Source organism: Scardinius erythrophthalmus (assembly GCF_964197995.2).
Source record: "Scardinius erythrophthalmus genome assembly, chromosome: 12".
Lineage (NCBI taxonomy): Eukaryota > Metazoa > Chordata > Actinopteri > Cypriniformes > Leuciscidae > Scardinius > Scardinius erythrophthalmus.
In genome coordinates, this window is record NC_138232.1 from 30,827,906 (window position 1) to 30,839,773 (window position 11,868).

At 41.2% G+C, this 11,868-nt stretch overlaps 1 protein-coding gene across 1 annotated transcript in view; it reads right to left on the reverse strand.

Moving 5' to 3' along the window:
* Positions 1-10,510, reverse strand: part of cidec (cell death inducing DFFA like effector c) — a 106,105-nt gene extending 95,595 nt beyond the window's left edge. Inside the window, exons 1-4 of the mRNA XM_081381203.1 lie at positions 10,355-10,510; positions 9,896-9,972; positions 9,548-9,689; positions 8,497-8,643 (exon numbers count right to left, since the gene is read on the reverse strand). Of these exons, the coding sequence (XP_081237329.1) occupies positions 8,497-8,643; positions 9,548-9,689; positions 9,896-9,945 (339 nt within the window). The 5' untranslated portion in view covers positions 9,946-9,972; positions 10,355-10,510. The remainder of the gene's footprint in view (positions 1-8,496; positions 8,644-9,547; positions 9,690-9,895; positions 9,973-10,354) is intronic.
* Between the last annotated feature and the right edge of the window lie 1,358 nt (positions 10,511-11,868).

Here is an 11,868-nt window from a genome sequence, read left to right on the forward strand (position 1 = left end):
TTTAAATAATTAATTTGCATTTTATTGCATAACATAAGTATTTGATCACCTACCAACCAGTAAGAATTCCAGCTCTCACAGACCTGTTAGTTTTTCTTTAAGAAGCCCTCCTGTTCTCCACTCATTACCTGTATTAACTGCACCTGTTTGAACTTGTTACCTGTTTAAAAGACACCTGTCCACACACTCAATCAAACAGACTCCAACCTCTCCACAATGGCCAAGACCAGAGAGCTGTGTAAGGACATCAGGGATAAAATTGTAGACCTGCACAAGGCTGGGATGGGCTACAGGACAATAGGCAAGCAGCTTGGTGAGAAGGCAACAACTGTTGGCGCAATTATTAGGAAATGGAAGAAGTTCAAGATGACTGTCAATCTCCCTCGGTCTGGGGCACCATGCAAGATCTCACCTCGTGGGGCATCAATGATCATGAGGAAGGTGAGGGATCAGCCCAGAACTGTAACAATCACGAAGCAGGATGCAAATGCAAGTAAAAATGCTTTATTAAGCCTGAGAAGATAGATGCAGGTCAGGCGGACACAAACACAGATGGACGGTGACGCAGGGACCTCGGCAGGCAACAGGTGGTGTGCTCGGCGATCCAGTGCAGAAATCCTCGGTGGCAGTGCGCGGTGAATCAGTGCAGGAATCCAGACAGACGATTATCACGAATACACGAACTAAATCCACAATCCAACGAACAGGCATGGGAACAGGAACAGGATCACACACCAGGAAAACACCACAGAGGGAAAACAGAGGGACTAAATAGGGTTCACTGATCAGCTGCAGCTGATGCGCTGATCATACACAGCTGGTGTGCTGATCAGCAGCAGCGATCAGCGACTCCACCCACAATCACACACACACACACACACACACACACACACACACACACACACACACACAATACAAGACGAGACGAAAGGAGACAGTGAATTCAAGAACCATGACAAGAACTGCACGGCAGGACCTGGTCAATGACCTGAAGAGAGCTGGGACCACAGTCTCAAAGAAAACCATTAGTAACACACTACGCCGTCATGGATTAAAATCCTGCAACGCACGCAAGGTCCCCCTGCTCAAGCCAGCGCATGTCCAGGCCCGTCTGAAGTTTGCCAATGACCATCTGGATGATCCAGAGGAGGAATGGGAGAAGGTCATGTGGTCTGATGAGACAAAAATAGAGCGTTTTGGTCTAAACTCCACTCACCGTGTTTGGGGGAAGAAGAAGGATGAGTACAACCCCAAGAACACCATCCCAACCGTGAAGCATGGAGGTGGAAACATCATTCTTTGGGGATGCTTTTCTGCAAAGGGGACAGGATGACTGCACCGTATTGAGGGGAGGATGGATGGGGCCATGTATAGCGAGATCTTGGCCAACAACCTCCTTCCCTCAGTAAGAGCATTGAAGATGGGTCGTGGCTGGGTCTTCCAGCATGACAACAACCCGAAACACACAGCCAGGGCAACTAAGGAGTGGCTCCGTAAGAAGCATCTCAAGGTCCTGGAGTGGCCTAGCCAGTCTCCAGACCTGAACCCAATAGAAAATCTTTGGAGGGAGCTGAAAGTCCGTATTGCCCAGCGACAGCCCCGAAACCTGAAGGATCTGGAGAAGGTCTGTATGGAGGAGTGGGCCAAACTCCCTGCTGTAGTGTGTGCAAACCTGGTCATGAACTACAGGAAACGTATGATCTCTGTGATTGAAAACAAAGGTTTCTGTACCAAATATTAAGTTCTGCTTGTCTGATGTATCAAATACTTATGTCATGCAATAAAATGCAAATTAATTACTTAAAAATCATACAATGTGATTTTCAGGATTTTTGTTTTAGATTCCGTCACTCACAGTTGAAGAGTACCTATGATAAAAATGACAGACTTCTACTGTACATGCTTTGTAAGTGGGAAAACCTGCAAAATCGGCAGTGTATCAAATACTTGTTGAACTATATATATAGCTCTGGAGTAAACTGTGTTGTCATCGTCCAGCTCAGTTTAGTTCTTGTATAATAGTGTCAATGCAGGCAGATCAATATTATTGTTGAATATTAAATTAAATGTTAAATTTAATGTCCCCAACTAAGCAAGCCAAGCCAATGGCAACAAAGGTGGAAAAAGGTGACAGTGGCAAGGAACCAAAACTCCATCAGGTGGCAGAATGGAGAAAAAAAAACCTTGGGAGAACACAGGCTCAGTCGGGAGTCAGTTATATGTCAGAAGTCAGATTGGTTTGAACAGGTTTTATCGCAGTTTTTGTCCAACTCCATTGACTTGTATTGGATGTGCTGTGAGGTACGGTATTACTCCGCCGCCGGAAACAGAAATGGGGTTGTTTGTATTCTTTCTGTAGTCTTATGCACCAACTGGGCTGGAGTGTCTATTATTCTAGCTCTCAACGGAAGAATGTACGGGTGTGAGGAGTTTGGAAAAATAGGTCCACAGTTTTACAACGAATGGTAAAACACCTGTTGGAAAGCATCTTTTGCAGAGATTTTTGTGTGAGCATATCAGTGAACACCCCTGACCACTCGGTGAGTTTCACGTCTTTGTAAACGAAAGTTTAATGCGTTTCAGGAAGGATTGTTCCAGTGCACCTACTGTATGCAGCCATTGTGGAGGTGGGGGGGGGGGTGCTACCACAGAAACCGAAAATCTGATCTGAAAACAGGGCTTTAAGTGTAAAACACTGAACTTGTCCTTTAAGCTACTGTGATATTGAAATTGGTGACACGAATTATGAAATTTCAGTGGCATCAAATTTTGATATGATACAATCTTATTAAAAGTAAATACAACTAGACTGTGAAATATATCATTATTGTTAGATAAAATGACTCGTATTATGATATAACATTTTGCTCATCGCCCAACCCCTATATTTGCTATTAGCAAGCCATGTTGTCAGGTTAGTGTTAATCTAACATCTTATGTGTAAAAAATGTTTCATGCTTATCCTGACCAGATCACCAGAAATATGAAACATTGACTTCATCTGCTGATGGAGCTAATGAGACTGAGCAAGGAGAGGTTTTGGTTGAGGTTGATGCTAATAATAATGAACTGGGACAGCCTTCTGCAGATCAACCTGAGATCAGCGGCCTTGCATCGGCTTCCTCTCCTACCCTGCACGCTGTTGATATCCCAGCGTACACAAGCACTGATCCTGGAACTTGGGGAGAGATCAACGACGAGGTTCGAGAGTACTGGGCTGATAGAGGACCACAGTTTTGTCAAAATATGACAGCTGATTTCTCTGCATCAGAACAACAATATAAAAATCAAAAGAGAAGATTTTCAAAAAGTCTTTTTAATCGCAGACTAGTGAATGGTGAAAATGTCAGACAAGATTGGCTGCTCTATTCCCCATCTAAGGGACCCGTGTATTGTTTTGTCTGTTTGGTTTAATTGACAAGAACGCCCATTCAAAATTTGGAAGTGCTGATGGCTTTAATGATTGGAAGCATGCAAATGAACGGATTGTCGAGCATGAGGGATCTGAGTCGCATCGCAAATGCATGCTTGTGTGGATTTCAAGAACTGCAGAACAGGGTAAAATTGACAATGAATGAAAACGGCAGTACGAAACAGTACTGTTCAGAGGTTCTTAAAAGAGTGCCATTATTAAATTTATATCTGAGCGAGGACTTGCTTTCAGAGGACACAACCAACAATTTGGATCACCCCAGAATGGAAACTACTTGGGTTGCCTTGAACTAATCAGTCAATTTGATCCATTTCTTAGAGAGCATATTGTACGGTTTGGCAATGCAGGCAAGGGGACTCCTTCATATCTTTCATCTACTGTGTGTGAGGAGTCAATTGATTTGATGAGTGACAAGCTGCTCTCTGTAATCCTGGATAAAATCAGGACAGCCAAATATTTTTCAGTAATTGTCGACTCCAGCCCAGACATTTCACATTCAGACCAGCTCACTTTTATTGTGCGATATGTATCTGAAGAAGGAAGCACAGAGGAGCGTTTTCTTAAGTTTCTACCCATAAGCAGTCACACTTGTGAGTCACTGTTCAATTTAGTTATTTCAGTTCTGACAGAGATGAATATAAACATAGAGAACTGTCGTGGACAACGCTTTGACAACGCCAGTAATATGGCTGGTGCTTATAAAGGTGTGCAATCTCGCATACGTGAAGTCAACCCGTTAGCTGAATGGGTTCCCTGTGCGGCACATACTCTGAACTTAGTTGGGGTAAATGCTGTGAACTGTTGTCTTGAGACTGATGAGTTTTTCTCATTTGTACAGTCTCTTTTTAACTTCTGCTCAAAATCCACCTGGAGGTGGCAGATTGTTACGTCCAACCTAGGAGAAAATGAGAAGAGTCGTGCTCAAACTCTGAAATCCTTGTCAAACACAAGGTGGAGTGCGCATGCACAAGCAATCAGCACCCTTTGTCTAAATTATGACAACATTTTCCAGTCCCTTCAAACAATAGCAGAAGATGATCATCAAAACCTGACCACTCGCAATGAGGCCACATCTCTCTCTAGGCAGATGGAGAAGCTTGAAGTTGCCATCCTGTGCAGTGTGTGGAACACAGTGCTGCAGCGTGTTCAAAAAACAAGCACACAACTTCAAATGGTTGTCCTTGACCTGTCTAATGCTGTTGCTCTGGTGGGCTCATTGAGAGATTTTATTGCAGATCTCCGTGATCAGTTGAGAGGTTTGAGTCAACAGCCAAAAACATGTCGTCATGTGTATCCCAGACATACAAAAGTGACATATAAAGGGAGAGACGACGTAAAAAGCAACCAATGTCAGGAAGACAGAAGTTTCAAGTTTGTGTGTTTAATGTCATAATTGACAAACTTGTGGCTGAGCTTGATCGGCGCTACAAATCATACAAAGATCTTGAGCAAAGTTTTGGATTTCTGAGCAACATGCATTCAATCATCTCTGAAGAACTACGTTCTAATGCTACAGTATGTGTCTTCAGAAGAAATACCACACGGATTTGCAAGACGATTTCCCTGATGAAATTGCCCAATTCAAGCACTTTACCAAAAATGAGAAAAACAAAAGTGCCGTAGCCTTGCTTCAGCTCCTGAGGAAAAAAACCCTGCATTCTGTGTTCCCTAATATGGACATAGCTCTTCGTATTTTCTTGACTTTAACTCAATAACTTGTTTGCAGTAACTCATAGCCCCGGGGCCCAGTGAGCTCTTAATGTGGCCCTGCCCCTGGGACCACAGGAGGATCTGATGCGCTAGTCTGCATAGAGGGCGGGATATCAGACCCCCCCTAATGATTTGTATAAGCCACCACTGACATATTGTCTGACCTCACAAGGAGGTGGTGACCTTTAGGTCTGGCAGGAAACTCCTCAGAGCTTGGAACACCGCCAGCATTTCCAGGCAATTTATGTGCCAGGAGGAATGATGGTCCTGTCATAGACCTCTCGTGAGAGAGGCATCTGTCGAAACAGCTTTCCGGCGACATGACACTTCCAGCACGGGACCTTGGGACAGAAACCAAGCTTTTTTTTCCACATAGATAGGGAATGAAGGCATCTGCGCGTTACCCTGATCATGCGGAACGGGTTCCCACTAGGGGAAAACCCATTGGTTTTGAACCACCACTGCAGGGCCCTCATGTGCAGCAGGCCGAATGGAATGACGTTGGATGCTGCATGCCACAATACCACACCACTCGCAGGAACGTGGTTCTCTGGGCTGTTGCCAATACACTTTTCTTTATGTTGAGTCTCAACCCCAAGCTCTGGATGTGGGAAAGGACGACATCTCGATGCCGAACTGCCAGCTCTCTTGACTGGGCCATAATAAGCCAGTTGTCGATATAATTTAGCCCCCTGATACCCTAAAGCCTCATGCATTTTGGTAAATGTGAGAGGGGAGAGCACTAGGCCGGAAGAATCCGAAATTGGAACGCTTCACACCTGAAAGCGAACCTCAGGAACTTCATGTGAGATGGAAGGATGGATATGTGGAAGCATGCGTCCTTCAGATCTATCGTGACAAACCAATCCTCGGATTTGATTTGACTCAGAATGTTGGCAATGGTGAGCATCTTGAACCTGAACCTCCTCAGAGACTGATTCAAGTGCCTGAGATCTATAATTGGACGCAACCCCCCATCCTTCCTGGGAACTATGAAGTTGCGACTGTAAAACCCGGACTCCCTGTCAGGCGGAGGAACACCAGCAGGCCTCCTTTACCAGCAGGGAGTTTACTTCCTGTTCCAATACCCGACCCTGCTCTGGGTCGACTGCAGTCCACCCCGCTGAATTTCGGTGGGCGGAACCCGAACTGCAGTCTGTACCCTTTTGAATGGTTTGCAGGACCCAAGGAGAAATATTTCTTAGATTTTCCATACATTGAAATATTTTACCAAGGGAACCAGCCTCCCGAGGCCTCTCAACCTCTTCGGGTATCGTTCGAGATTTGTTCACGACCCCCTGAAGCGGCTCTCCGGCAGGGTTCAATTGAAAATTATTCTGGGTGTGCAGATGCGAGCCCTGCCTGGCCGCAAGCCTGTGGGACAGACAGTGCAGCTTGCGCTTGCTGGAAATCGATACGTCCCGAAGCGCACTTGATGGCAGGAAGCCGACATCGATTTCCTGTGGGCTCCACAGAGGAGGTGACCTCGATCGCTCCGTCGCGGGTGGGGCAGCCCGTAGAGATCCTATGTAGTACATATGAAAGTGCTATATAAATGCCTCATTCATTCAAACATTGTAACAGGAAACCACCACAATCCTCTGCTGAGTAGGGAGCTGGATTGACCATGGAACTGGCACAGAGAGAGGTGGTGGTGAGCAGTGAAGATAATGACATGATGACTCATAGTCATGTGATATGGAGTGTCTTTAAAAACACTCTTTTGTGCTGAATTACTTCCTTCCAGCACGAATTAAAATCTAAAGTTGACAGTTTAAAGCAACAACATGGAACTTTTCCTCTGCGGTCGCCCTACAGGTTGGAAGCGGAATTGTCCATTACCTCTGTCGTAAAATGATTTACGGTTACTGTATATGAAGCATGCAGGTTTTTTTCATATGGGCAATGACAATATTATTAATCTTCCCCCTTTCATAATTTATACATGTTTAGTAGACTAAACATTTTAACTCAAACATTTGCGATTTGCATGTCGATTGCAATGCTCAAATCTGAACGAGAATGATAGCGATAGCATCCTAACCATCTAAAACTACCATGTTAGTGTTTACTAGCTACCAGATTGATAATTCGCTCATCTACTAGCTGATTCATGAAGATAAATAAATGGAGGACCAGATAGTTTCCGTAACGTAGCCAGGCAGACAACAGATTAGAAAAACTAAAGATAGTATGCAAGCAATTTACAGTTACTTACTAGTTCAACAGCATGACGGCCAAGTCAGCATCGGTCTGGTAACTCTCCTCCTCCATTAGCTAACGCCAGCGAGCAAACGCTCAACCAATATTGATCCTCGTCCTGACTTTCAGTTTATTACTCTCCCTTTTCCTCTTCCGACTCTACTCCGACAAAACCTTGGACTTCTTACGTTTCGCTGCTGCTTCAGCCATGACGAAAACAGACGTAGGAAAACAAACGCGCTGGTTGGCCACATTTGAGGAAGTGGTGGGCAAAGTGACGTATGCCGTAAAGCAGTCGAATTTTGTAGTTCTTTTTGAGCTCTGGTTACTACCCGCACCCCGAAGTTACATAGTGCCAGTAAAAGCGATACAGACCCCGTCAGGCTCTGGCAGACGTCTCATTCAACCTATTGTAAGTCGATGTACTATCACAAGGGTCTTGGAAATATATTATGAAGGTTGAAAAGTTACATGTTGTTGCTTTAAGAGATGAGCCCAATATTCAGTTACTGAAACTTAACTTTGCCTTTAGCCAAATCAAATTGCCTTGGAACAATTAATAGATTAATAAGACCAAAGATTGCCCGTTTGATATACCCAAAACTAATTTTATCTCATGTTTAACCACTATGTACATAAGCAGCAAATTCCTGAAGGACTGGCCTAGATAAAGCTGTTCTTGGCGGGTACACGAGCACTAATGGCCACTAACGGCCTGTAGCTCTGCTAGCTCACATCTCCGAATATGTCTAAACAATTTTTCAAACAGGGGTTTGAATGTAAAACACATATTTAAGGTCTAAACGACTACATTCTCACCTAAAAATACTCTTAAAACTACATTTTGTGACACTATAAAAGTAGTATTTGTAAATGAATTGTGTTTTTGCTCCCCCGCCATTGAAGCTCACTGTGAGAGATGCTGTCAGTATAGATCAGGCAGAAACAAGCAGAGTGTCACAAATAGTGAAGCTGTTTCCGAATGGTATCAGTAGAATATCGTATGCCTGGAAAAGGCTCTCAGGCAATCAGATTTGAGAACCAGAACAAACTGTTCACAGAATTCATTTAATTCATTTAAAATGTTACAGTCAGTATCAACAAATATTGGGGTGCGCTGTTAATCCAGAACCTCAGTTTAAAACACTGACCTGTGGGGCCCACTTTTGTCCTTTTCCTAAGACCATGAGGTCAGTGTTGTCCTTTAAGGTCTGAAAAAAGTCCTCAGTATCCACTCCAGTTCCATCCTCATCCAACACTAAAGCACTGACACAATGCATGTGAAATACATCCATCACCTAGAAAGGAAAACAATGCCTTCCTTGAAAAAGCTTTGGAGCAACTGTGATGGAATTTAATGCAGTGCTTCCGTTCTAGAGCTGGTTCCACATGGCACTAAATATCCAACATTTGAATTATCACATATATTGATTCAATTTGACCACTACAATGGTAAAAGCCAAAGTAAAAAAAAAAAAAAAAAAAAAAGGAAACATTATATTATCTAGTGTAGTTAAATTTGACATACTGTAATAGTGTGAATTACAAATATTTCTTCACATTTCACTTTTATTTCAATCTCCTCAATCTACGGTTTTCAGAGACTGAGGTAGCTAACAATACTGGAAAATGATTGATTAAGGATAAGACAACAAAATTTTGCTTGAAATATTTTGAAAGAGCATCTCCTGATCTCCACATGTATCTAACAAAATTTACCTTAACTGTTAGAAATTATTCAATAACTAGTTTTTAAATACATTTTTAGTGTCATACAGGACCATGTAGTATTGTTTTAGAATATGTCAGACATGAAAAATATGCAAACTTATTGGACTGAATTTCCTATTTGTTATTTGAAAGAGATATTAGAGTATGTATCTTGTATGTATCGATGAACAATTTTGCAATTGAGAGGTAGCAAAGATGTAGGGGTCTCAGATTTAAGACATATAGCAAATCTGTTTTAACCAAGATTAATAAACTAAATAAGACTTCATGCTTATTCTGACATAAATGTTGTCTTATACTGCAAATCAGATCATGCAGACAGAATAGACAAGCCACTTTTCTAGTCTTTAAGATATTTATTAATATAAATATTTAATATATTTATATTTAAAGATAAATATTTCATAAAGAAACAAATCATTATTTCGGATTATTTTTGTTTCTACCTATCCTTTTAATTGCTGTCCTCACCTTGTTCCGTAGGTCTCTCAGGTCACTTGCCATGATGCCTTTCTTAACGGAGCGATCAAAGTCGATGACCCGGAAGGGTCTGGCGTGCTGAGTCCAACGTGGTAAGAGCTGCTGGGTTATAGAACCACAGGCTGATATGCATCTGTGGACAGTGACACACACACACACACACACACACACACACACACACACGCACACACACACACACACACTTAGTCAAAAAATGGCTTGCTTGAAAACTCAGTTCCCAGTTTTGCACAAACAAATATAAAGAAGCTTATTCTAATTATGAATTAATAGAACAAAACATTGCATATAAAAGGACAATCGTAATACAAACACTGTTACTTTGACAGGGAGGTCGAGAACACATCAAGAGATTTCTTGGCATTGTCCATTGGAATCAACTGTATAGCTCCAGTAACCTTCAAAAATACAGAAAATATAACATAAGTAAATAAATACCATTAATATCATATCTTTACAGTATGATCATAGACAAGCAATTTCCTACTCCAGTAAGAAACAGGGACACACATAGCACTGTCTAAATACACATAGGACAAGAGGACACTGATACTGTGAACAGTACATCTAGTTTCTGTCCATTCTGTCCATAAAATATATTATATTCAGACATTAAAATATTTAGAGTATAAAATCTACTGTAAAGCTAAAACTATTTTGTAAACCTGAACACATAATAAGGATAGATCTGATTAGCTTTCTTGATTTCATTAGCTATTGTAAAAAAAGTATTACTATTTTATAAGAAACCTTATTACAATACCAATAATCACATAATACCTTAAAGCAAGCTCCACGGCTCCGGTTTCTGCTCTGGTATTGTTCCGAATTTACATTAAATCTGCTTGTGTCATCTCTTTGTGGCCTTGAGTATCATTGCAAAACGATTTTTTTTTTTTCACCTTTGCTCCACACTGACAGCAAGAGTGTTTGGTCATGCTGTGTTGAGCAATAATGTCTAAGAGCCTCTCAGTTCCAGTTCACATCACACCACAACAAATAAAACATATAGTGATATACTTGTCGTGCATGTTCTGTGTTCAAAAGAACTTCACTTCACATCCACTAGCCAATATAGAAGTAAGGCCAATCATTTAAGGTTGTTTTTGCCACACAATAAAACTTTTTAAAAGATAATTGCGACTTTTTATAACACAATTGCAAGTTTACATCTCGCAATTCTGACTTTATTTCTCAGAATTGTGAGATAAGTCAGAATTGCGAAATATAAACTCACAATTGTGTGTCATAAAGTTAGAATTGCGAGAAATAAACTCACAATTCTGACTTTATAACACACAGTTGTAAGTTTATATCTCGAAATTCTAACAAATTTTCTCAGGATTTTGAGATATAAACTCGCAATTGCAAGTTATGAAGTCCAATTTTTTTCCAAGGAAAAAAACCCTTTTTTCCCCCCAGAATTGCGAGTTTAAATCTCCCAATTCTGACTTTATAACACGCAATTGCGTGTTATATAATTCCCGAGATATAAACATCCAATTCTGAGGAAAAAAAGTCTTGCAATTGCAAGTTTATATCTCACAATTCTGACGTTATAACACAATTGTGACCAGACATGGGCAGTATTTCAATTAAATGTATTTTAAATACGTATTTAATTACTTTAGTGTATTTTGTAATTTGTATTTTGCAGGTGTGGAAAAAATAAAATGTAGTTTGTAACAAAATATTTTGAGGGAGTGTATTTAGAGTATTTCAAATACTTAAATACTTAAGAAAAATCACCATATGCTTATCACCATAGTAAATGATTTTGCCATATTTTCGGTCTGATGTTGGCAATGTCCAGGTTAGATGCACGGAAATCACGTGACACCCTGTAGACCGGGCTCCCTCCAAGAAGTGAATGAGTTTTGAACCCCTACGGGTGACGTCACGGACACTACGTCCATATTTTTTTACAGTCTATGTTTTGAACACAGGAGAAGAAGTGGCACTGCTCCTCTTAAAAACGGCATTAAAGGGATAGTTCACATAAAACTAAAACTTTTGTCACCCTTTTATTGTCCCAAACCTGTATGAGTTTCCTTCTTCTGCTGAACACAAAAAAAAGATATTTTGAAGAATGTCTGTAATCAAACAGTTGACAGTAGCCTAGCCATTGACTTCCATAGTATTTTTTTCCTACTATGGAAGTCAATGGCTTCCGTCAACTGTCTGGTTACCAACATTCTTCAAAATATCTTCTTTTTATTTCAACAGAAGAAAGAAACTCATACAGGTTTGGGACAACATACAGATAAGTAAATGATGACAGCATTTTCCTTTTT